The 26,839-nt window shown below is 47.0% G+C and overlaps 1 protein-coding gene across 1 annotated transcript in view; it reads left to right on the forward strand.

Moving 5' to 3' along the window:
• The window catches only part of myo5b (myosin VB), a 348,657-nt gene that overhangs the window by 147,545 nt on the left and 174,273 nt on the right, over nucleotides 1-26,839 (forward strand). Inside the window, exons 6-7 of the mRNA XM_078552494.1 lie at nucleotides 20,727-20,870; nucleotides 23,323-23,404. Coding sequence (XP_078408620.1) covers nucleotides 20,727-20,870; nucleotides 23,323-23,404 — 226 coding nt within the window. The remainder of the gene's footprint in view (nucleotides 1-20,726; nucleotides 20,871-23,322; nucleotides 23,405-26,839) is intronic.

The following is a 26,839-nucleotide window of genomic DNA, read 5'->3' on the forward strand; positions in this document are numbered from 1 at the left end:
TAGTAGCTGTAAACTATGTAATAATTCTTTAAAGACTGTCCATTGCCTCTGTCCTGTAATACCTTTTAATGTATTTTCCCAATCCACCTCAGCCAATTTGCCCCTCATATACCGTCATAATTTAAAATTTAACATCCTGGCTTCAGATTGAACTACCTCATTTTCAAATGTAAATGGGAATGGCCCGTTTATTCCTACTTTCTGTTTTCTGGCTGTTAACCAATCCTTTATCCATGCCAGTATATTACCTCCTATCCCCTGTGCTTTAATTTTGATAACCAACTTCCCGTGGGGGACTTTATCGAAAGCCTTCTGAAAATCCAAGCACACTACATCCACTGATTCCCCTTTATTAATTCTGTTAGTAACATCCTCAAAAAACTCATCCAAGTTCGTCAAACATGACTTTCCATTCATAAATCCATGTTGCTATGCCCAATCAGATCATTATTATCCAAGGACAGAATTTTCTGCTTGACGTGCGGGGGGGCGAAATGATGCACGGTGATGTCGGGCGAGCGTCCCAACGTCACTGCGGGCCTTCGCAATATTTCGCTGGGCGGGCGTGCGATGAAGTTCGACGTGCACCCGCCACTAATTAACGGGCTAGTTAAGACCCTTAAATTGTCAATTGACGCCAATTTTCAGGCGCCCGTGCGGTCTTCGGCTCGGCTCATGGGCACAACGGGCAGGCAGGTAAGAGATTTTTTAATAAAGCTCATCCACGGGTGGGATAAGAGGGCTCAGTGGGGTTGTCAATGTGTTATGTGAAATATTTATTGCAGAAAGTGTTTTAAACTTGCCTGTGTGATCTGTAGCAGTTCAGAATGAATTCCAGCAGCTTTCTGTGTATTTTGAAGCTTCAGCTCAGCACTCTTCAGTCAGTAATCTTTATCAGGCCTGCAGCTTTCCAGAGGCCTCCCTTTAGCCTGGGTATGGGTTCTGACATCTCCACTGGAGGAAGCTCCTCTGAGGAGGGAGGGCTCTAAGGAGGAGGCCAGGACTGGACAATCAGCCTCCAGGGGAGCCACCTTTGGGATTACAGGCGCAGGCACAAGGGGCGCAGGGCCAAGAGGTTTCCAAGGTGGAAGGGGCCGCAGAAGACGCCACTATCCTGCTGCCAGGGTATACAGGCGGCAAAGCAGCTACCTCAATATGATTGAGGTGCAGTGCCGAAGGAGGCTCCGACTGTCAAGGGAGACAGTCAACTACATCTGTCAGATGATTGGCCCTGAGATCTCTCCTAACTGTGTGGGCGGACACCCCATGCCAGAGGTTATGAAGGTCACAGTTGCCCTCAACTTCTATGCCTCTGGCTCCTTCCAGGGCTCGGTGGGTGATCTTTGCGCTGTTTCCCAATCAACTGTGCACACTTGTGTCAAGCAGGTTACAGACGTTCTGTTCAGGCGTGCATTGGCCTTCATCCACTTCCGCTGGGACTGGAGAAGCCAGACACAGTGAGCCAGAGGCTTCGTGGCCATTGCTGGCTTCCCCCATGTCCAGGGTGCAATAGACTGCACACATGTGGCCATCCAGGTGCCAGTAGGAGAGCCATGTGCTTTCGCCAACAGGAAGGGCTTCCACTCCATGAACGTGCAGATAGTGTGTGATCACAGGATGCTGATTCTACAAGTCTGTGCCAGGTACCCAGGCAGCTCCCACGACGCCAACATCCTCAGACACAAGTAGGTGCCGGGGCACTTCAGTACTCTGGCTCGATTTGACGGATGGCTGGTGGGTGACAAGGGCTATCCCCTCAGAAGGTGGCTCATGACGCCTCTCCGCCATCCAATATCAGAAGTTGAGCAGCGGTACAGTAGGCGCCACGCCTCCACAAGGGCTGTGGTGGAGAGAGCCATTGGTCTTCTCAAGATGCACTTCCGATGCCTGGACCACACGGGGCGCACTCCAGTACCCCCCAGATCGTGTGCCGGTGATACTGGTTGCATGCTGTGCTCTACACAATCTTGCGCTGGAAGGGGGGACGCAGTGGACGATGAAGACGTTGACGCAGTGGATGCGGCTGCACATGATGTGTCCAGCACAGATTCTGAGGATGAGGAAGCACAGGGGAATGCTGAGGGGCTATACACTGCCCCGAGACTACACCAAGGAGGCAGGGATGCCCGGGAGACTTTGATCCAATGAACCTTCAGCTAGCTTCGCACAAATGGATCAGGAGGACCAGCCTTGCATGGAGCTTCCATACTTGGCACTTAAGTACTACATCTGCCAACTTCATCAGCTGCAACTAAGGCTTTGGACATAAACTTCAATGTCCACTCAAACATGTAAAACATACAAATGCAGAACAAAGGAGCCACCCTCAGCCATGGTAACACATCTGGTTTTAATTTTCAGCATCATAAGGTCACACAAAGTCAAACCAAAACGTTTTTCAAGCATAAACAAATAATTCCCTATTCTAGGGCTAACACAAAAGCACCAGTGATAAACCTGTGGTGTCCCTAAGGCGCCTTATGTTTATGTTTCTGGATGCTACGTCTTGGTGCCGCCCCAACGCTCGGGGTGGCATCTGAGACAGCCTGCTGACTCTGCTGTCCTGTTGGCCTCGATGACCTTGGCAGCCATCCTCTGGCCTGTGGAGCCTGTGCTGGCCCCGCCTGGGAGGGATCTGCCAGGTCCACAGCTGGCATTTCGCCAGTTGTCGCAGCCTCACCCGATGAAGCGGTCACGGGGAAAGGGGCGGAGCAGCTGGTGCCCTCATCCGGAGCGCCCTGAGAGGAGCTCGCAGAGACGACAGGCAGCTGCTCCGCCGACGTGAGGTCGCCCCGGACATCCCTGCTGACCGTCGATGGATGGACAACGAGCTGGGAAGCTTGAAGCCCACACCATCTCCCACATTGGCAATGACCAGCTGTGGCCACTGGCTTGCAGGTCCGAGCGCAACCCCAGGAGAACCTGCTTGTTCTTCTGGAAGCCCCTCTCCACGAGAGTCGCCACTGTCTCCATGGAGGAAGCATGATGCTCTGCCATGAGGCTCATTGCATCACTGATGCTCCGTGTGGACTCCTCCACCACGGACACCAAGTGAAGCATAGTTTCATGCAACACTCCCAGATGCTCCTGCACACCCGGCCGCATTTCCTGCAGCTGCTGAGTCGCGGACGACTCCAGAGGCACATCATCACACACCGACTCAGCATGTGCCTGATTCCCTGCAGTCCTCCGACTGCTGGCACCATTGGAACTCTGTCTCTGCCAGCTCCTCCAGCAATTGTGAGGTGCCCTCTCCATTGTGCCCCGGGACACTAGCCGATATTGTTAAGCCCACTGATGTGCTAGTATCTGTGCTGGTGCCTGCCTCGCAGAAATGGTGTGACGCAGGTGACAGTTGAGGGCCCTCAGGTGTGAGAAGGGGCATCTGGAATTGCTCCTGGTGAACAGGCTCTGATGCTGAAATTAACAACAAGGACAGTGGGTCAGTTAGCGTGCACACAGTGACACACTTCATCCCTGTCCCCCTGCCCTCAACCTTCCAGAACCTGTGGAGATGAATATTGGTGGGGTGGCAAATAGTCAGGAGGAGATCCTAACATTACAGGCGGATACAGACGAGCTGGTCACATGGCCTAAGGAATGCCAAATGAAATGTTATGTGGATAAGTGTGAGGTGATGCCCTTGGGCAGGAGAAACGAGGTACAGGAATACACGAGGAATGGTAGAACCATGGAAAATAAGGAGGATCAGGGGGACCTTGCCGGGCATGTCAACAGGCCCGTTAAGGTAGCAGGACAGGTACATAAGGTATTTACGAAGGTAAATGCCATACTTGCCTTTATTAGCCGAGGAATAGAATATAGGACCAGGGAGGTCATGTTGCAAGTGCAGAAAACACTGCCTAGGCCACAGCTATAGTTCTGCGTGCAGTTCTGAAATGCACTTCATGGGAGGGATGTGATTGGAGTGGAGAAAGTGCAGAGGTCGTTGACCAGGATGCTGGCTGGGCTGGAGAGTTTCACTTATGAGGAGGTATAGCATAGACTGGGGTTATTTCCCCTGGAACGGAGGAGGTTGAAGGGTGACATTCTTGAGCTTTATAACATTGAGGGGCATAGATAGGGTCGACAGAAAGGAATTTTTCCCCTTGCTGGAGGGATGAGTAACCTGGTGGCATTGATTTAAGGTAAGGGGCATGAGGTTGACAGGTGAGATGATGAGGAACTTTTGCACACAGTAATGTGGGACGCACTGCCTGAAAGGGTGGTGGACGCAGAAACCCTCCTGACAAGTAATAAGTCTTTGGATGTGCAGTTGCAATGCCATGGCATACAAGGCCATGGGGGTAGTGGTTGGAAATGGAATAAGGCGACTTTGGAAGATGCTTGACACCCGCATCTTCGAAGGGCAGAGGGACCTTTGTCTATGACCCACACGTCTGACTCTATCAGTCTGTGACCGAGCAATGTTGCAACAATAACGAATCAAACAATCATCAGTGGTATGGATGGTGGGAAGACAGAGCGGATGTCACTGTTGACCTCAAATACCTGGCCGTTCCACCCCAGCCTCACCGACACCTGTGGACCTGTGCGCATGGCGCCTTTCAAGCTCCAGGGCCTTCTGCTCAAAGCAGCTTAAAATCGTGAGCTGGGCCTGGCCGCCTCCAGTCCGCGAACGCTCACGTGCATCGTGCATTGTGAGCATTCTTCTCCCGAAAAACAGAGAAGACTAATCGCACATGGACTCTGCATGCGCACGCCGCACCCCAACCACAGTGGCCCATATCAGGCCTCCAGTGTTTCCTATCCCCGCTACTGCTGAGCAGTCACACAAAGATAATACACCTACTCTCAACACCCCCAACCACACCCCCCCCCCCCAACACACGGCCCACGGCCACCTTGGACACATTCTGCGTCCATCATTTTAGAAAACGCACGGTCTTAGCTCCCATAGCAAGGAGGCGCAACTATATACAGCGTCAAGGGAAGCAGATGGCTCTTGGCCATCAGACCTTGAGGCTCCCCTTCCACAATGTCATCACCGTGAATAGGACAGGCGTTGGAGTTCTGAATATACGCCTAGCTGCATCTCCTGCAGGTTGTTCCCAGACTAGTCATGTACGACTTAGAGCAACAGATGGTGTGGGGGAGAACTCATCTCCTCATGAACCACTCAGGCTGATGTAAGCATAGGCACTATCTGCTTGCCCGCCCAGCATATGAGAAATGCCCAACATGATTCAATGCAGTCATGACAGTAAGACTTGGGCTGGGGGAGGCCCTCAAAGGCTAAGTCTACCTGCTGGGTTAAATGTCCAATGCCAAGCGCAACAAATCATTGAAGCGCTTATGGCACTGGATCCAGGTGCGCCGCACCACGCCGGGTGAGCTCACCACCTCTGCCACCTCCCCCCATCCTGGGGGACCAACACCTCCTGCTGTGCTGCCACCTCCCCAAGGAGGGCAGCAAGGCAGTCATCAGAAAAGCGATGGGCACATTGGCCTCCCGCTGGCCTACCCTGCTCCTGTGGCAGACCCTGCAGAATGCCCTGTTCCTCTGCCCTTCCCTCTAGCGTGCCCTGCTCAGCAGACCCCCTGTGGTTTGATCTCGATGTGGCCATTGTGAGCAGCCTACAGGAGGCTGCCAGGCCTTCCTTTAACCAGACTGCTGGGTCGCCATTGGACCCGATGGTTTGTGCACGTCCGCCGCATCCCGCACACTCCCGCTATTCACGGGAGTCAGAAATGCGCTGGGTGGGCCTTAATTGGCATGCCCGCGCAAAATGGCGGCACGGACCCGATCGCGGGCGCCGATTGGGTCCGCGGCCGCTCCTGCTTCGCCCGCCAAACGGAAAATTTTGGCCCAAGTGTCCATTTATCACATCCTTTAAAATAGATTCTAGCAAATTCCCTGCTATTGATGTAAGGCTAACAGGCCTGTAGTTCCCTGATTTCTCTCTCCCTCCCTTCTTAAATAGTGGGGTGACATTTGCTCCATTCCAATCTGCAGGAACCGCTCCAGAATCTATAGAATTTTTGAAGATGATCACCAAAGCATCCAGGCTCTCCATAGCTTCCACTTTCAACATGCTGGGATGTAGAATATCAGGCCTCGGGAACTAATCAACCTTCAGTCCCATTAATTTCTCCAATAACACCTTCTTAGTAATACTAATTTTCTTCAATTCCTCATTCTCCCTAGTCCCTTAGAACTCTAATTCTGGGAGATTTCTTGCATCTCCCTCAGTGAAGACAGACACACAGTAATCATTTAGCTTCTCTGCCATTTCTCATATTCCCTATTGTAAATTCTCCTGACTCTGCCTGTAACGGACCCACATTTGTCTTAACCAAACAGCTTTTACAGTCCGTTTTTATGATTTTTGCTAGTTTACATTGATATTCTATTCCCTTTTTTTAAAATCAGGTTCTTGGTCCCCCTTTGCTGTATTCTAAAATCCTCCCAATCCTTAGGTTTACTACTATTTCTGGAACTTCATGAGCCTTGTCTTTTAATCTTATACACCCTTAATTTCCTTTGTTAGCCAAGGTTGACTGACTTTTCTTTTTGGGCTTTTGTGCCTTGAAGGAATGTATAGTAGCTGTAAACAATGTAATAATTCTACAAACACTGCCCATTGCCTCTGTGCTGTACTACCTTTTAATGTATTTTCCCAATCCACCTCAGCCAATTTGCCCCTCATACCTTCATAATTTCCATTGTTCAAATTTAATACCCTGGCTTCAGATTGAACTACCTCATTTTCAAACATAATGCAAAATTCTATCATATTGTGGACACTCATCCCTAAAGGTTCTTTTACAAGAAGATTATTAATTAGCCCTTTCTCGTAACATAATACTAGATCTAAAATAGCCTGTTCTCTGGTTCCTCAACATACTGCTCTAGAAAACCATCCCTAACACACGCCAGAAACTCGCCCTCCACAGCATTAGTGCTCATTAGATTTACCCAGTCTATATGAGATTGAAGTCACACATGATTACTGTATTACCCATGCTACATGCTTCTGAATCTCCTGATTAATACTATGGCTACCACTACTGTTTAGTGGCCTATAAACAACTCCTACAAATGTTCACTGCCTCTCGCTGTTTCTTAGCTCCACCCAAACAGATTCCACATTTTGTTATTTTGATCTGACTAAAACAAAAATCTGCGGATGTTGGAAATCTAAAACAACCCTGACTAACGTGCTGATCCCATCCCTTATTATCAGTGCAACACCACCTCCTTTTCCTTTTTGCCTGTCCTCCCTAAATGTTGAATATTCAGTTCCCAGTCTTGGTCATCCTGTAGCCATGTTTCCGTAATGGCAATTATACCATACCCATTTACCTCTATTTGTACTTCTAAGTCATTTACTTTGTGTGCATTCTGGTGGAGTGCTCTTAACTTTGTCTTTTTTACATTATAACGCATTCTAAGCTTAGTTGATGGCCCCCTTTGTTTTACCTGCTTTCTAATTTCACTTGCTACTTTTCTACTTCCTGTTACCAATTTTACTTCCTTCTAATTTGAGCTACCCTTCAGGTTCCCACCCCCCTGACAAGCTAGTTTAAACCCTCCCCAACTTTACTTAGCAAACCTTCCCGCGAGGATATTAGTCCCAGTCCTGTTAAGGTGTAACCCGTCCATCTTGTACAGGTCCTACATGCCCCAGAACCAGTCCCAGCGCCTCAGAAATCTGATGCTCTCCCTGTTCTCCAGTTGTGAGTTCAATTGAGCAATCCTCCTATTCCTCTGATCAGTAGCATGTGGCACTGGGAATAATCTTGAGATTACTGTTCTTGAGGTTCTGCTTTTTAATTTCCTTCCTAACTCCCCAAAATCTGCTTTCAGGGCCTCACCCCTTTTCCTATCCATGTCATTGGTACCAATGTGGACCATGGCCTCTGACAGTTCACTCTCCCCCATAAGGATATCTTGCAGCTGCTCTGTGACATCCTTGACCCTGGCACCAGGGAGGCAACACACCATCTCGAAGTCATGTTTCTGCTTGGCTGATCCCCTGCTATCGAATCCCCTATCACTATTGCTCTTCCATTCTTCTTCCTCTCCTCCTGTGCAACTGAGCTATCTGTGGTGCCACGGGCTTGGCTGTGGCTGCACTTCCCTGAGGAACCATTGCCTTCACCACTATCCAAAATGGAAAACTGATTAGCAAGAAAAATAGACTCAGACTCCTGCACTACCTGCCTGATTCTCTTAGACCTCCTGGTGGTCACCCATTCCCTCTCCGCATGTATGCTTCTAACCTGCGGTGCGACCACCTCCCTAAACATGCTATCCATGTAGTTCTCTGTCTCACAGATGCACAACAATGATTCCAGCTGCGGCTCAAGTTCTGAAACTCTTAAGTTCAAGCTTCTGCAGCCGGTGACACTTCCTGCAGATGTGTTTGTCTAGGACACATGGTGCATCCATGACTTCCCACATACTGCAGGATATACATTCCACTGGGCCAAGCGACCTGGCATACTGTAACTTTAAAAAATATTTATTACAATCAGAATATGTAGAATAGCTTTCCAGTTACTCACCAATCAGCTTCGTCCCCTGTATCAAAGTAAGAGCCAATTACTGGAGGCTGAAGAAGGTAGAAGGTAGAAAAAGAAAGGAACACCCCAGCCCCTCACTGAACTCTCTCATTCACCAAACTCCCACTTTACACTCTGTGCACCCAAAGCAGCACTTAGGGCAGCTCGGGTAAAACCAAGTCGACTGTGATCTATCATGTTCTGTAACTTGGTGCTCACTGTGAGGGGAAGGTGTCAACATCATTGCGAATCGCCTTAAATCTGTGCCCTCTGGTTCTCGATCCATCTACCAAAGGGAATAGTTTTTCTCTCTCTCTCTCTCTCTCTCTCTCTCTCTCTCTCTCTCTACTCTATCCAAACCCCTCATGATTTTGAACTCCTCTATCAAATTTCCTTTTAATCTTCTCTTCTCCAAGGAGAATAGTCCCAACTTCTCCAGTCTGTCCATGTAACTGTAGTTTCTCATCCCTAGCACCATTCTCGTGAATCTTTTCTGCACCCTCTCTAATGCTTTCACATCCTCCCTTATGTTTGGTGCCCAAAACTGAACGTAACACTCCAGTTGAGGCCAAACCAATGTTTTATTCAGGTCTATCATAACTTCTTTGCTTTTGTACACTATGCCTGGATTTATTAAACATAAGATTCCATATGCTTTTTTAACAGAGCTCTCAATCTTCCCTGCCACCTTCATTTATTTGTGCATGTATACCCCAGGTGCCTCTTCTCCTGAACTCTCAATCAGGGGGCCGATAGCTCTGAAGCCTCAGCAGCCCCAGCAGAAGCAGTGGGCACTGCTGAGGCAGGTCTGGGCCCGTGAGGGTACAACAATATGGAGGCATCCTCTGATGTGTAAAATTAAATAAATTAATCAAAGCAGGGAAGCCGGTAAGTTACTTGAATTTAAAGGGAAACCCCTCTGGATGGCTCACTGGGGCCACAGCGGTTGCCTTTCCTGCCCCCGGCCAGTCTTTGGGTGATGGAGTCGATGGGTAGAATCGTCCAATCCTATTGTTGGTGTGTGTGTCATGGCGGGCATGAACAGACAATATGGCGAGAAGGCCAAAAATCAGTTTTACACCATGGTGAAACCATTTTGTGATTGTCCCAATCAATGGTGGACTATGTATCCCCCTGCTGCATGTCAGGAACCTAATTTCAGTACATTAGTACCTCAGTATAAGCCCTGCTCACTGGAATCATCCCCCCCATGCTGAATCATCTAGGCAAATTGACATGACTGTATGCTGATGTGTTTCACAACTGTACATAAGCGACGTACACCTGGCAAACCTGCACTTGGCTCGTGACTTCTAAGTTTGTTTGCCTACATTGCTTTGGGCAGCACTTGCGGTCATCAGAGTTAAGCTTCACAGGCAGCACCACATCACTTTTAGTGGGGCTCATGGGCAGGTCTCTACCTACCAGACCAGCTGTAAGGCTTTTTAATGGCTGTAGGGCTAGGGCTCGCTTGGGGAAGAGGGAGAAGTGGCCTCAGGCAAGGGAAGAAGCTGCAGGGTGAGAGCTGTACTGGGGAAGGGGGGTATCTTAAAGTGTGTGTAGGGGCTCATGTTGATCTGTGCAAGTGGCCTCAAGATGGTGAGGGCTGAGGAGGCAATCTCCAGAGGAGATGAGGCCAGATGGAAATTTGAGGGTGTGTGTGAGAGAGTGCGTGGTGATGTCCCTTGAGCTGCCAGTGAGTGAGATGCTAGTAAATGTGTGATGGGCTTGTGAGTGCGAGTGTTCAGAGTGATGAGATGGTTGCTTTATGCTGATGGCACAGATGAGATCATTCATTCTCCTTCCCCACTATGTAAAAGAAATAGCATTTTTTCCCTAATGTTTCTGTGGGATACTTTAAAACACGCTTGTGGATCTGTGTTTTGTGTGTGTATGTTTATGTGTGTGTGACTAATTTAATTAAACTGAAGACAGTCAGACTGCAAGGTTTAAATCATCAAAGGTGTAAAGTGTAAAAAACAGGCATTTAGAAATTGAGATGGGTGAGTTCAGGTGAAGTCCCAGAATATGCAATGTGAATGGAATTTGCATTTGTAGATAAGTTGAGAGGTGGTTTGACTTTCAAAGGGACGTGATGAGATGTTTTACAACTGGCAAAATAGATAAAGCAAAGTTATTAAGTTTATTTTTGCTGAAAGTGCTGGCCATAATGATAACACAAAAGATTTTAATATTCTGGGAAAAGTAATTTGCAAAGCAAAGGTGAAACAATCGGATTTACAGATCAAAAGGGAGAAAATATATTAGAGAGAGAGAGAAAGCTGTATCAGGAGTCGCCACGATCATGAAGGTTGATTGTGTGAAATGGACCTGTGAAAAAACAGTCTCTAGCCACTCCAGAGAAGTGTTTGCTTGTTCCAGGGAACAATGTTTTTTTTAATAGCCTTGGAATACTATTGTCGAGAGAAAAGCTGTGAAAGACCTCCCTTATAGCAATGGTGGGTGCTTGTGGTAATATTGCTGGATGTTTTATTGATTAACAATCTATTTGGACTTGTTGTAGGGGTGTGTAATTGGGAGTCTGGTTAAGTAGGAATCTTTTGGGAACTGTTATAAGACTAAGTTTAACTGTGTGACTGCAATCTTAAGTGTTTTAAGTTTTCTTTTCTTAATAAATGTTTTAATTTAATATTTAAAATCTCCAAAGGTGGTAGTGGACTCTTCTGACTTCAGTGCACAAACCTTCTTGTAATAAATACAAATTGCAAAATCGCTGTGATGGCTTGACCAAGTTTCCCGTTGGGATTTGATTGTCTGGCAAACACTACCTGCCATATCATAACACCTGGATGGTCACAGGCTAGATGACCACCATTGCCACTGCCTCTCAAGCCCGAGTGGTGATATTGCTGGACATCCTGCAGCCAGTGTTGGGGTGGAGGACATCACGGCAGGCCTTCAAAAGGCATTCCAGTGATGGGCCACTGAATTCTTCTTGGCTTTCAGGGCCATGTGTCCACTGGAGCAGTCCTGGATTGCAAGCATTGAGAACTCTGTGCATGGCTGCAGTTTAGATATGGCATCCAGAGTAGGACACGGTGAGGTAATGGCATGGCAGGTGATTCAGAGGCCGCCCACCAGTGAGATGGAGTGTTTCCTGTGGTTGCATAATTAATGAAGCGCGAAGTGGATGATACGACATGAAAACCTGCCATCGTTAAAGGAAGATGGTTGTGGTTGTTGGAGGTCAGTCATCTCGGCTCCAGGGCATCACTGCAGGAGTTCCTCAGGGTAGTGTCATCGGCCCAACCATCTTCAGCTGCTTCATCAATGACCTTCCTTCCACCCTAAGGTCAGAAGTGGGGATGATCACTGATGATTGCACAATCTTCAGCACCATTCGCAACTCCTCAGATACTGAAGCAGTCTATGTCGAAATGCTGCAAGATCTGGACAATATCCAGGCTTGGGCTGACAAGTGGCAAGTAACACAAGTGCCATACGTGCCAGGCAATTACCATCTCCAACAAGAGAGAATCTAACCATCGCTCCTTGACGTTCAATGGCATTACCATCATTGAATCTCCCACTAGCAACATCCTGGGGGTTACCATTGACCAGAAATTGAACCGGACTAGCCATATAAATACTGTGGCTACAAGAGCAGGTCAGAGGCTAAGAATCATGCGATGAGTAACTCGCCTCCTGATTCCCCAAAGCTTGTCCACCATCTACAACGCACAAGTCAGCAGTGTGATGGAATACTCCCCATTTGCCTGGAGAGTGCAGCTCCCACAACATTCAAATAGCTTGGCACTGTCCAGGACAAAGCTGCCCACTTGATTGACACCACATCCATAAACATTCACTCCTTCCATCACCGACGCACAGTAGCAGCAGTGTGTACTATCTACAAGATGCACTGCAGGATTTCATCAAGGCTCCTTTGACAGCACCTTCCAAACCCATGACCATTACCATCTAGAAGGACAGGGCAGCAGATGGATGGGAACACCACCACCTGGAAACTCCCCTCCAAATCACTTACCATCCTGACTTGGAAATATAGCACCGTCCCTTCTCTATTGCTGGGTCAAAATCCTGGAACTCCCTTCCGAACAGCACTGTGAGTGTAACTAAACCACATGGACTACAGCGGTTCAAGAAGGCAGCTTACCACCACCTTCTCAGGGGCAACTAGGGATGGGCAATAAACGCTGACCCAGCCAGGAAAGCTTAGATCCCATGAATGAATATAAAGAAAAACACCTGCTACCGCACTTAGCGCAAAACTGGGATGATTCTGCCCATATGGCTATGAACAGCCCCCAGATTACTACAGGGGGACTGTTTCCATTAAGCTGACAACTTTCCCATCCTGTGTGGAGCCGCTCTGCTACTGGCAAAATGGCCCCCTAATTGTTGCCTTAATTATGTAAATTGCCTATAGTGTGGGCAGCCAATCTGAATTGTGCCCACCCATGAGAAACTTTCCTTGCAGCAGGAGTATAGGGAAGCCGACCTAACGAGTGCTCCCTGCTATTTTCCTGACCACCTCCACCCCCAAGCACTACCGCAGGGCTGGGAAAATCCAGTCCCTTGTCTCCCTCTGTCTGTCTGTCTGTCTCTCTCTCTTTTGTTTTTCAACTTGATAAAACCGAAGTTTAAAATGATTAAATGCTCACCTTTACAAAGATATCTGTTGATATTGATTTAAAGTTATCCACACTGAATAAGGACACTATTGTAGGGAAAATGAAAGATGTGCATTATTGTGTGTTGTCTGTTGGTGAAGATAGAAAAGAACAGAAATTGGGTTATTGATTATTCAGAAGTATCAGCCAGTCAACCTGCTGTTAAATGTAACCCGAGGTGTATCTTAAAGGCAACTTATTAGAATCAAAAGAACCCCACTGCAATTAAATCTTAAATACCTGATCAGGAATGTAACTGAAGTCTGCAGGGAAAAATACAGAGAGATATTTGAAGACTGTTCAGAAGATGCCATATACTAAAGTATTGGAACTGCTAAGAAAGGCAAACAATCAAAAGAACGATTTGCATTTATATAACATCTTTCATGGTCATCAGATGTCCCAAAATGCATTACAGCTAATGATGTACTTTTAAAATGTAGTTATTGTTATAATATAGGAATCAAAGATAAATATGTAAGTATTCTGGAGTCTCTTCCAGCCCCTGACTTCAATAAACTACTGTGCCATCTCCAACCTCCCTTTCCTCTCCAAAGTCCTTGAACGTATTGTTGCTCCCCAGATCCATTTCCATCTTCCCTGGAACTCCATAGGCGGAATCATCCCAGATTTGCACTAAGTGCGGTAGCGGGTGTGTAAAGCAACGTTTTACCTGCCGGCCGCCATGGCGGGTTTTCACGCTGTATCATCCCAAACCCGCCACATTATTTATGCATTCCCAGGAAACACACCGTTTCCATGGCAGGCGGGTTCTCATCCTCTCGCCTGCCATCACCTCACTGCTTCATCACGCCGGGTGCTAAAGTGCAGCTGCACGCACACATCTCAGTGCTTCCAGCCCACGGCTGCTGCAGGGAAGATGTCCATAAAAGACAAAAAGACTGCAGCCCGAAGGTTCAGCGACGCATCACTGGAGCGCCTTTTGGATGACGTGGAGTCCTGCCAGAATGTCCTCTACTCCCGTTCTGGCCACAGGATGGACAACGGTGTGACCAACCAGGCCTGGGAGGCGGTGGTCAGTGCCAACGCCCTTTAAAAGAGGACAGCCACCCAGTGCTGCAAGAGGATGAATGATCTCCTCCGTTCCGCCAGGGTAAGTCACTCTTCTCATCACTGTCAACTCTCTCACTCACAACCCCATCACACATCCACAGGGCCCTCACTCACTGCCGGTTCACGGTACTTCACCATTCACACTCTCTCACACACCTTCATTGTCCTCATCCCGTCCATGGGACCACTCACCACCTACACTGGCCAGGCATACTTATCATCTGGCTTGGCAGGTGTCCTGCTTACATTTTCTCCATCTCTATTCATGCAGGATAAGCTGGCACACAACAACAGGGAAAGGTTGCAGACCGGTGGAGGAATACATGAAATCGAGGTCCTTATGGACTTTGAAAACAGAGCCATCCAGTTGGCCATTGACGATCTGGACTAGTCCTGCGCTGATGGTGCAGTCGGCGGTGCTCTACGAAGTGAGGGTCCAGCAGTGAAACATCCATCAGCCAACCATGCTGTGAGTGATGCGTCCTGTTCCACAGGCCACTGCTATTCACTAATTACCTCCCCTTGCTTTTGCAGGCACATCTGGGAAACAGCCGACGGAGTCCATGACCCAGGGCCTCCAATCAAGCCCCAGAGGAACCTCTGAAGAGGAATCTGGAGGCACCCTCCTTGAAGTCCTGTCACAGTGCTCACCCACACTCTCCACCAGCGCAGACATACACCTCTGTGGGACCTATCTTTAGAATAGCCTCGGCATCACAACCTGGAGAGCACATTGCGCTGTCTGATCCACAGCAGACGGTGGCAGGGACTTCCAAGATGTCCGACACTCGGAGGACTGCTGGAGGCCATAAGTTTGCTGAGTCTGAGTCAGATGATGAGCCTCTGGACTCGGCCATGTCACAGTTGCTGGAGTTGCAAAGGCAAGCTTGGGAACATCAGGAAGGGATGCCGGCTGCACTTCTCAGATTGCAAGGCACAATGGAAGAGTTCATCCGCCTTCACTCTGAGGTGATAGCGCCAGCAAGCCAAGCACCAACGTCAACATTTGTAGGATGGCAGCCGCCATGGAGACCTTGGTCCAGGGCATTGATCCTACACTACTACGTGGGCTGAACTCCATTGCTGATGCCATAGTTGGCCTCCAACAGTGTACACGTGAGAGGGGTGCTGGGCAGCTCGATCTTTACCCCTTCTCCTCAAGGAGTCAGCCTGGGATCCTCGGGCACCCATAGGGAGGAGGATCAGCAGGTGCACACCCGGGGCCATCCATCCAGGTTACTCCGGGAGTGTCTGGCCCATCTGAATCCCCTCTTCCTGTGACCTCAGCAGGTCCAGCTTTACAGGCTGAGAAGGGTGCTACTGCTATACGGTGGGACCCTGAAAGCAGGCTGGTGTCCTCCAAAGTCTCGGCCCTCCAGGGGACACCCGCCAAGATCATCACAAACAGGGCTCTTCAGTCAGCAGGCTGCCTGCACCTCCACTGTGATTGTCCAGGGAGCACCAAGACATAGCGGCAGGGTTGGGAAAGTTAAGAATAATTAGTTACACAGTTAATCACTTGTACATACTGTTCACTATTGTCAATAAACTCCCAAGAATGTCTCTTTATTCTGATGAGCAGTGTTCTTGTCACACAAATGTGAAATCTTTCTGCACAAGATAAAGGCAGGTGTCTCAGATCACGGCCTCTTCCCTGTGCTCTGTGCAGTCTCCAGACCAAAGTGATGGTCCGGCCTCACAAACCCTGGGTACATTTCTGATGTCTGCACCTGGGTGGTGCTCCTCATTGCTGTCAGAATGCAGTGGGCAGGTGCCACAGAGTTATCATTCACTCTGTGTGCTGTCAGCACCTTTAAGTTGTGCCTGGCCCTCATCTCTTCAGCATCTGTGACCACTGACCACTGTGCTCCTGAAGGGGTCAGGTGCTGAAAGTGGACAAAGGATCAGATGCTTCTAAAGTTTCATGGCTGCACCTCTATGATATGACCCTGATCGCAGAGCACAAGTGAACTACCCTCGGCCAGACAGGAGTCAGACATTCTTAGAGGCTTTGTGAAGATTTATGGAGTGTCCTCGCTGCATGTGACATCATCATCCTGCAATAGAGCAATGATTAAGGCCTCCACTGCGTCTCCATGACAGGAGCATTCTCACAGAGGGTGCTGCCATAAGCCAGACTGGAGTCGGATGTTCACAGGTGCAATGTGAGGGTCTATGGGGTCATCTCACTGCATGCCGTCATCATCCTCCACAAATCTAGCAGCTATGATGGCCTCCCAAGCGCACCTGCCTCATCTAATCGGTGCGAGGGCCTCATCCCCGTCATTGTCACCTTCGAGGACCTCCTCACCCTCAACCCCGTCGGCATCCTCCTCGTTGGAGACCTCCTGCTCCTCCATCTCCTCCTCAGCCAGCTCATCACACTGTTACAGCACCAGGTTGTAAAGGTCGCAGCAGATGACGACAATGCATGACACCCTCTGCGGGCTGGATTGCAGGGCTCCACCAGGCCGGTCCAAGCACCATAACCTCATCCCGATGGTCTGCTCCAGCAAGCTGCGAGCTGCAGCATGATCCTCATTATACTGTTGCTCTGCTGCAGTCTGAGGCTGCTGCATGGGTGCCATCAGCCACATCCTCTGCAGGAGCCCTTGTGCCTGAAGAGCCATCCCTGCAGCCTCTGTGAATCCTGGAAGACTTCAGGGATCTGTGACCGAATGAGGATGTGGGAGTCATGCACACTCCCTGGAAACCGTGCGCGCACCTGCAGGATGTGTTTGTGGTGGTTGCAAATCAGCTGCACGTTCAGCGAGTGGAACCCCTTGCGGTTGATGTCGTTCACTGCGTGTTGCGATGGGGATCTGAGCATCACGTGAGTGCAGCTGATCATACCCTGCACCTGTGGGAAACCCGAGATCTGGGCGAATCCAATTTCTGGCTGCTCTGGTCCCCGGTGAAATGCACAAAGCTGTGTGCCCTCGCAAAGTTGCATCCGTGACCATTCGTAATGCATTTGTGGGTAGGGGCTTGTGAGATCCCACACAGGTCACATGTGGAGCCCTGAAAGGGGCCACTGGCATAGAAATTGAGTGCTGCGGTCACTTTCAAGGCTGCTGGCAGTGGATGCCCTCCATGTCCCCATGGCGCCAAATCCTGCAGTAACTGGCAGATGTGACCGACCAGTTCCCTAGACACGCGCAGTCTTCAGTAACACTGGGTCTGGGTCATTTGCAGGAATGAAAGGCGGTGTCTTTAGACCCTGGGTGTCGCTAGGCACCGACCAGCGATGACTCGCTGTGGCTCAGCTTTTCGGTGGCGTGTACGGGAGTCCAGGCCGCCCCTTCTTCCTGAGATTGCTGCTCCTGCCTCTGCACAGCCAGGAGCCTCAGTTGCTCTCTCCTCCGTCATCTTCGCTCTCTATAGGCCATCAGGCATACAGCTGGTTCACCAGGCTCCATAATCCTGATGTACTCCTGCAGGATGAAAGAAGGAGACACGTGGTTAACATGGGTGTACAAAGAACCTGTCCTGGTTAAGTGTGAAGGCCCCTTAATGCTTCTCGGAGAGTGCTGGCCACCACTTGGATGGCCAGAGATTAGAGCGCGGCATGGCTGCCCAAAACCCCACCCACCTCCGCCCCACTCCATCCGACCAATTGGTGGCAGATTTACTCATTGCTGTGCTCTCAGCTCAGGCATTCGCATAACCTGCAGTGCGAGGTTGCACTTTTAGTTTGAACCATGGTCCAACTGGGATGCTGACATTGCAAGGCACTGTGAGCCCCTCCAGCAGTGACTGCTCCATGGCCAGCTTTAGCAAGGAGATTGTACAACGTGTGGAGACGTCCAACTGTTCTGCAGTCCACAAAAACGCTCATGACTTTGCAGTCTGTGCCGGGCAGGTGAAAAGCTTTGGAGCACTTGGTAGCACTTTGATGCCTCTACATTGCTTGAGTAGACAGATCAGCTAGAGGCCTGACTCCAATCATATCAAGCTCCTCAAGCTTGAAGTCCAACAGGCGACCCTGGCGCGCGCTGCACAACGTTGCTGTGTTCTCACTTCCGAATTCCCTTCAAAGTGCAGCCTGCCAAGTGAAGGCCTTTTATGTGCTGTTGTGAAACATGTCGGCGGGGGCAGTCGATTCCGGGGGGGGCTGGCCTAATAATTATATGCGAATGTATTACAATGAGGTTCCCGATGTCTGATGTTGGGGAACACGGCCTGCTATCGGCGAACCGGTTTCACGCTGTCGTGAAACCATTCACGCCATATTGTCCGCTCGTCACTGAACTCACCCGACGCCGGCGGGCACAGAAAATCCTGGCCCATATTTGAATCCCTCCGATCGGGTTTACGCCCTGCCACAGTGCTGAAACGGCTCTTATCACAGTCACAAATGTGACTGTATCAAAGGTAAACTTTCCCTCCTCGTCGTGTCTGCAGCCTTTGACACTTGTGACCATAACCATTCTTCTCCAACACCTCTCTACTGTCATCCAGCTGGGTGAGACTGCTCTCACATGGTTCAAATCTTATCTATCTCACCTTAACTGGAGAATCACTTGCAAAGGCTTATCTTCCTGTTACCTCTGGTGCCCCCAAGGATCAGTCCTTGGCTCCCTCCTATTTCTGATCTACATGCCGCCCCTTGGCAGCAGTGACATAATTTGAAGGCATGGTGTTAGCTCTCATGTATTCACTCTTGATACCCAGCTCTACATCACCACCGCCTTTCTCGATTCCTCCACTGTTGCTAAATCATCAGACTGCTTATCTCTCATCCAGTGCTGGATGACCAGAGATTTCCTCCAGTTAGATATTGGAAAGACTGAAGCTATTGTTTTCAATCTGTGCTCCATGCTCCAATCCCTAACTATCAACTCCGTCCCTCTCCCTGGCAACAGTTTGAGATTAAGCCAGTAATAATAATACTGTGGGATACTGAAGCAGCCTTATGTGGAGTGTGTGTATGTGAGACAGTCAGACTGCAAGGTTTGACTCATCAAAAGGGGTTACATGTAAAACAGGCATTTGAACTGGAGATGGGTAAGCTAGGATCAAGTCTCATCCGATACAGAGTGAATGGGATTTGCATTTTTAGATAAACTGTGAGGTTGTTTGATTTGCAAAGGGACATGATAAGATGTTTACAACTGGCAAGATAAATAAGGCAAAGTTATTAAATTTATTTTTCTGGAAGTGCTGGCCATAATGACAACATGAAAGATTTTTATTTTCTGGGAAAAGTAACTTCCAAAGCAAGGGTGAAACAATGGGATTTACAGGTCAAAAAGAACAACAAAAGAAAGAAAGATGGAAAGCTGTGTGTGATGTGGCTGTGTGAGATCTTGAAAGGTTCACTGTATGGAACAGACTTGTAGGAAAGTCCTCTAGCCACCCTGGAGAAGTCTACAGTTCCAGTAGCCAAGGTTGTGTTAAAAGCCTTTGGAGTTTCATTGTCGAGTGCAAGGGAGAGAAGCTGTGAAATATCTCCCTTATAGCAACAGTCGGTGCTTGTGGTAATATTGCTGGATGTTTTATAGATTAAGAATCTATTTGGACTGTTGCCTGAAAGGGGTGTGTAGTTGGGAGTCTAGTTAAATTGACATCTTGTGAGAACTGTTATAAAACTAAGGGCAGAATTTTACCATTATTGGGTGGGCTCGGCAGGTGGACCCAGGAGCGGTTGGGAAGTGGGAGGAGCGCAAGTGCGTAAGTTCGTGTGTGCGCACGGGTGCGCGCAGTAAAAGCTCCCTGAGGCACAGAGCTGCCTCAGGGAGCTGAAGATTTTGAACAATAAAAATAAAGAACTTTAAAATAATGAAAACATGTCCCCTCATGTGACTCTGTCACTTGAGCAGGGACATATTCAATATGAGTGCAAAAAATTTTTGTTTTCTTTTAATCACGGGATGAAACCTCGTCCTGCCCATGGACCAGGTTTCACCAAAAATGCAAAGGCCACTTGGCCTTTTTGCCTGCCCGCCAACCAAACAGTTGGAAGGGCAGCAAAAAATTCCAAACAGTTAGTAGATTAAGGGCCTTAATAGGCCGCTTAATTGCTGGTGGGTGTGCTGCCGACTCCTGTGCGCCCGCCAACTGAAATATCTCGTGGGTGCGCGATGATGTCAGGACACTTGCCTGACGTCATCGTGCGTCATTTTACGCTTGTTCGGGTCTGGCACGCTCCCGCCCGACGAGCGCAATATTCTGCTCTAAATGTAATAGTGTAACTGTAATCTTTCATGTTTAAGTTTTCTTTTCCTTTGTTAATAACTTTTAATTTAGTCTTTTAAACTCCTAAAGGTGGTAGTGGACTTCTGGCTTCAGTGCACAAAACTTCTCGCCAGAAATACAAGTTGCAAATTGTTATGACAGAATGACCAAGTTTTCCTTTGGGATTTGGTCAGCCTGACAAATACCACCTGCCATATCATAACACTGAGCTTATTACCATGGCTAAGTTACCAGGTTATAATAATTCCATGTTTTTTTTTTCCTCAACAGGCCATTGGTAATGCTAAAACAACAAGGAATGATAACAGCAGCCGCTTTGGGAAATACATCCAAATTGGTTTTGACCGACAATATTATATAATTGGTGCCAATATGCGAACATATCTGCTAGAAAAGTCCAGAGTGGTTTTCCAGGTTAGTACAGATGTTTGCAGTAGAATTTATTGTGTCATCCGCATCATAACAAATCAACTTTTGATTATTCTCTTTAAAATGAGAAGGAATGGAGCAACTGTTGGACCTCGCTTTTGCACCATTATAACCGAATAGGAAGATAGAAACATCACCGATGATTCCTCCCTAGCTCTAGGTCAGAGCTTGATCAGCTGACCTCCAAATCAGCTGGCTGCCTCCTTTCAGACAGTGGGCGTTGCTGGCATAATTGAAACTACTCAAATATATTACACGAAATTTACTGTCTGGAATGTGATGTTCATTCTTATTGTGTCAACCTGATATGATATACGAGAATGCACAAATCATATTACTGACGTATTGAATTATAACCCACATTCCTAAAAACACAACTCAGCTTAACTAAAAATTCTCCTTTGTTACCAGATCGATAATCCCAAAGCTTCACATTTGATAAAGTATATTGTGACACTCGGATTAGTTTCCCCCTTATTTTCTCTTTCTTTTTTGTCCTGCATGTTTATCTGCTTTCTATTGTGTCTGTGTTGAGGAAGAATGTAACAGAGGCAGGGTTTAGCTACACTGAACAGTGAAAGTGCATCTGCCCGACAAAATAGAGAAAATAGTCGTTTCACTCTTGAACGTTATGAGATTTATTTCCAATATTATGAAACTTTTCCACCTTATGGTGAAGCTGGATGTTACACCTCTGTTTGTGCATTAGGCTGTTCGGAATGATGACTATAATTATTAATCTGTCTAGTGACAACTTTGGTAGGCATTCATCATCTGTACTACCAATTAGTGTACCATTATCATTCCATGTAGCTTGCCTGATGGATTTGAATTTAACAAGTATAATTATTGGTCTGAAATGATTAGTCTTATATACAAAAATACTGATTAATGGGTGACTCTGCTTATATGATTGAGAATTGCTGGTACCAATTTACCTGTATTGATATTGGAAAAATGTCTTTCTTTTGAAGCTGCCTAACTACATTGGGATGATGCTGTGCCACAAAGTGGTAAAGTGTGGGTGCATGTCCAGAATCCGTCATTAGTGGATTTTCAAATTTAACTACATCATTAGGTTGAAATGGAAATTGATGTACTATGTGCAGTTTTGATTTCCATGCCTAAGGAAGGATACACTTGCCTTGGTACCGCCAAGGCTCACTAGTGTGGTTTCTGGGATGAAATGGTTGGCCTATAATGTAAGGCTGAGTAAATTGGACCTATGCTCTCTGGAGTTCAGGAGAATTAGAACTGATCTCATTGTAACATACAAGGCTCGGAAGGGACTTTGTAAGATAGACATACAGAGGTTGTTTTCTCTGGCTAGGGAATCTAGAACACAAGGCACAGTCTTAGGATAAAGGACTGATCATTTGGGACTGAGAGGAGCAGGAATTTCTTCACTCAAAGGGTTGTGGACCTGTGGAATTCTCAGTCCCAGAGGGTTGTTGATGCTTGATCATAGAATAGCTGAGATAGTCGGATTTTTGGGGTCTCGGGTTTTTGAGAGATTAAGGAAGTAGGTGTGAAAATGGAATTGAGGTAGAAGATTAGCCATAATTGTTTTGAATGGCCGAGATAGCTCAAGGGGCCAGATGATATACTCCTGCTCCTATTTCTTTTGTTATATAGACAAAGAAGGAGGGCGCAAAACCAGAAAGTGGGGAATGAGTCACTGGGCTCACATGTTAACTTTCTAGCGTCTGCTGACAGAGCACAAAATATTAAGTACTAATAATCCTTTCTCAGCTAGCTGGAGGGCATGCTGCACAGAGATTGAAAGAAGGAAGGGTGCCAACTGCATGTCCCCACTCAACCTGATTAAGTAGCATTTTAATTCATATTCTGAATACCCAAAGCACTTATATCTAATGAGCTAAATTTTACAATCACTTTACAGTCTTGTTTTACTTTTTAACCATCACAAATATTAGGCAATTAAATGGGACCCACTGTAACCAGATAGTTTTTTAATGGTTTAGAATTACCTTGTCGTCACTTTAGAGAGGACAGCGGTCCAGTAAATACTGTAAAATAGTTTGTGGCCTAACAATCCTCAAATTCAAAAAACTTTTTAAAAAAAAGTGATGCATTAATAAAAAGAAAAGTGAACCCATTGCAGCCTAATTATGAAATGCAATGAAGCCCCAACGCCCCTCCTGGAGTGAGTTTTAATTACAGGTGTGGCTGTGTGGAGAAAGGTTCAAATACTTCATTACACAGGAGAAGAAAGACCACCAGAGGGAAAAGTTAACCTTGGGCTTCAGTTGAGCAATTCTAATCTTGTTTTGGCGTAGTATTGTTGTCACCCTAGAAACAGGTGACAGATCTCCTCTGTAAAACGGGAATGAATCATGGGAATGGGAGAAAAGAAAGATTTTAAGAAGGGAGAATCTCATCAACAGAAACTATTTGTGCTTTTTGTCTTCGTTAGGCAGAAGATGAACGTAACTACCACATTTTCTACCAGCTGTGTGCCTCGGCCAATCGACCTGATTTCAAAGAACTGAACCTAAGTAAGTTAGCTTGTCCGACTATTATTATACTAATAGAAAAATTGCAAACTCACTTTCCATTTGATATTTGAATTTAATCTCAGCAAAACCACTGTCATGGGAATGTTCCTGCAATCACATTGGTGTTAGAAATCAAAATGTTAGTGTGGGATGACATATATTGGCTGCTGATGATTCACGATGCACTACCAACTTAATTTTATCTCGGTTGTTTTTACTGAATAAAATAAAGGACTTTTCAATAGCGTCGTAGCATGCCCTGGGAATTATCTCAAGTGCTTTGCAGCTAATTAATTACTTTTGAAGTGCTGTGCTGTGCCCTCTGTTGTTATCATTGTTGTTATGCAGCCCAATAAACCACGCAGTTTGTGCACAGCAAGGTCCCATAAACACCAGTGGGTAACAACGGCCAGGGCCATCCACAGGGTTCCCTGCACTTCTTCCAAATAGCACTGCAAAATCTTTTATGTTTACTTTACAGGCACCTCAGACTACCTTACTTGGCTTAAAAAGAGAGAGACCTGGAGGTGTTTATGCACAAATTTTGAAGCCGGCAGGACAGTTTAACAAAGTAATTAATGAAACATGGGATCCATGCTAAGTCTATAATAAAACACTAGTTTGGCCCTAGCTAGAGTAGTAGGTCAAATTCTGGGCACCACACATTAGGATAGGCACTAGAGAAGAGATTTGCTAGAACAGTTCCAGGGATGAGGGATTACAGTTACGTGGACTGGAGAAGCTGAGGTTGTTTTCCTTAGAGGACACTAAGTGGAAATTTAATAGAGATTTTTAAAATCATGAAGGTTCAGAGAGATAAAAGGGAACTGTTTCCAGTGGCTGGAGGGCACAGATTTAAGGTGATTGACACAAAAATGAGAGGTAACATGAGCAAAAGCCTTTCTCCGCAATAAGTGTTTAAGATTTGGAATACAGTGCCTAATAGTGTGGTGGATCCACATTCAATAGCAGCCTTCAAAAGGGAATTGGTTAAGTACTTGAAGGAGAGAAATTGCAGGGATAAGTGGAATGAGTGGAGGAGTGCAACTAACTGGATTGCTTTTTGAAAGAACCAAAGCAAATTTGATCTGTGCTGTTCTCTGATTCCATGATAATAGGGGTGAAATTTGACTTTGGCAGCACAAAGTGGGCTATTATGAGAATTTAAAGTACAGTTGATGTGATGTTTCACAGGAGGTTAAAATTATACATGTATACAGACAGATAAGTTTGGCAGTGTGATTATTTATATTTATTTTGTTTTCCCAATGGACAGAAGGCATTAGATTGGAGGAAGTACAGTGTCAGCTGTGTCTTACTGGATAGCATTCTCTCCTCTAAGCCACAACATTAGGTTCAAGTCCCACTTGAGCACAAGCTCAAAAAGCAATCCAGTTAGTTGCACTCCTCCACTCATTCCACTTATCCCTGCAATTTATCTCCTTCAAGTACTTAACCAATTCCCTTTTGAAGGCTGCTATTGAATGTGGATCCACCACACTATCAGGCACTGTATTCCAAATCCTAAACACTTATTGCGGAGAAAGGCTTTTGCTCATGTTGCCTCTCATTTTTTGTGTCAATCACCTTAAATCTGTGCCCTCTGGTTATTGGCCCTTCAGCCACTGGAAACAGCTCCTTTTTATCTCACTAAACCTTAATGATTTTAAACATCTCGATTAAATTTCCATTTAGTGTTCTCTAGGGAAAACAATCCCAGCTTATCCAGTCTATCCATGTAACTGTAATCCTCATCTTTGGAACTGTTCTAGCGAATCCCATTTGAGCACAATTCTAATCTGACAGTCCAGGCTGACTGAGGGGTGCTACACTGTTGGAGATACCAGCTCTTGTATTGGACGTTATACTGAGGCCCAATCAACTCTCAGGTAAACATATAAGGTGGTACCATTTCTAGGTAAGTGTTTTATCCCCAGTGTCCTGGCCAATATTTATCCCTCAACCATCATCACTATGAACAGGTTATTTGGCCACTCTGACAATACTGCTTGTGGAACCTTCCTGTGTTCAAATTGGCAACTGCATTTCATGTGCTATAAAGCACTTTAAAAGTTCTTTAGTGGCTCTAAAATGCTTTGGGACATCCTTTATAAATGTCAGTAACCTGCTTAACAATGCTCAGTTTGGGTTCTGCCACTCAGCTCCGGACCTCATTACAGCTGCTTCATCAATGATCCATCATAAGTCAGGAGCAGGGATGATCATTTTTGAGCGCACAGTGTTCAGTACCATTCACAGCCCTTCAGATACTGAAGCAGTCTGTGTGTGCATGCAGCAAAACCTGGACAATATTTAGGCTTGGGCTGATAAGTAGAAAGTAAAATGCTCACAACACAAGTACTAGAAAGTGACATCTCCAACAAGATAGAGTCTAACCACCTCCATTTGACATTCAGTGGCATTGCTATTGTTGAAACCCCTATCATCAACATCCTGGGGATTGTCATTGACCAGGAATTAATTGGACCAGCCATATTGTGGCACAATGGCAGGTCAGACACAGGGGTTGGAATTTAATGGAAACCACAGGAGTGGGAAATGTGGTGGTGCGGATTGACTTAATTAGGTGGGAAGCCAAGTTTTGATTTTCTGAGGCGGCTTGAGATGCAGCCATGAAGTCAGCAGTGTCTTTGCGGAAATAGAAGATACGGGATCGGATTTGGAATGTAACATGCACCATACATTCAGAGCCTCATGTCGAACGCAGCTTCTCTGAACATAAGCTCAATTGAAGTGGGAGGAAGGACATATTGTGCACAATTGGCCAACTAAAGGGACTCCCTAATAATTAGATAAATGGCTGAGAACCATGGAGGAGCAAGCTCTCACATGTATATCTGCCCTCTTCATACAATGCAATTCTTGCCATAACCATGGGTCTCATTCGCCCAATTTTCATGCAAACCTTGGAACCAGGGGAATGCGAAGAAGGAAAGCTATTGCTGACCGCAAGGCTAACAACGGGCAGCAGCAAAGGGAGAGGCTGGTCCAGATGCAGACATCCAGGGAAGGTATCGGCGAAGACTGGCACAGAATGCCAATGCATCCACAGGACAAGAATTAACTGCCTTCAGATGTCAGAGAGGCGATGTCCGAGAGACTATGCCAGAGACGTCTGAGGTTGACCTGGGAAATGATCACCGAGATGTCAGATTGTTTATCAAGATGTGCAGCCACGTGGGTTGGTGAGAACCTCATTCAGGGGTTCTCAAGGTTACAGCAATGCTCAATTCCTATATCAGCGGGAGCTTCCAGGGTGCCACGGGTGACCAATGTAGCATCTCACAGGCTGCCGCAAATAGCTGCATAAAGGAGGTGACTGATGCCCTATTTAGTTGCGCCAATGATCCACTTCACCACTGATGAAGACAGCCGGGAACAAGGGCAGCCATGTTCAGACTCATCGATGGGTTT

The sequence above is a fragment of the Cetorhinus maximus genome, chromosome 1 (genome assembly GCF_964194155.1).
Source record: "Cetorhinus maximus chromosome 1, sCetMax3.hap1.1, whole genome shotgun sequence".
Taxonomy (NCBI): Eukaryota; Metazoa; Chordata; class Chondrichthyes; order Lamniformes; family Cetorhinidae; genus Cetorhinus; species Cetorhinus maximus.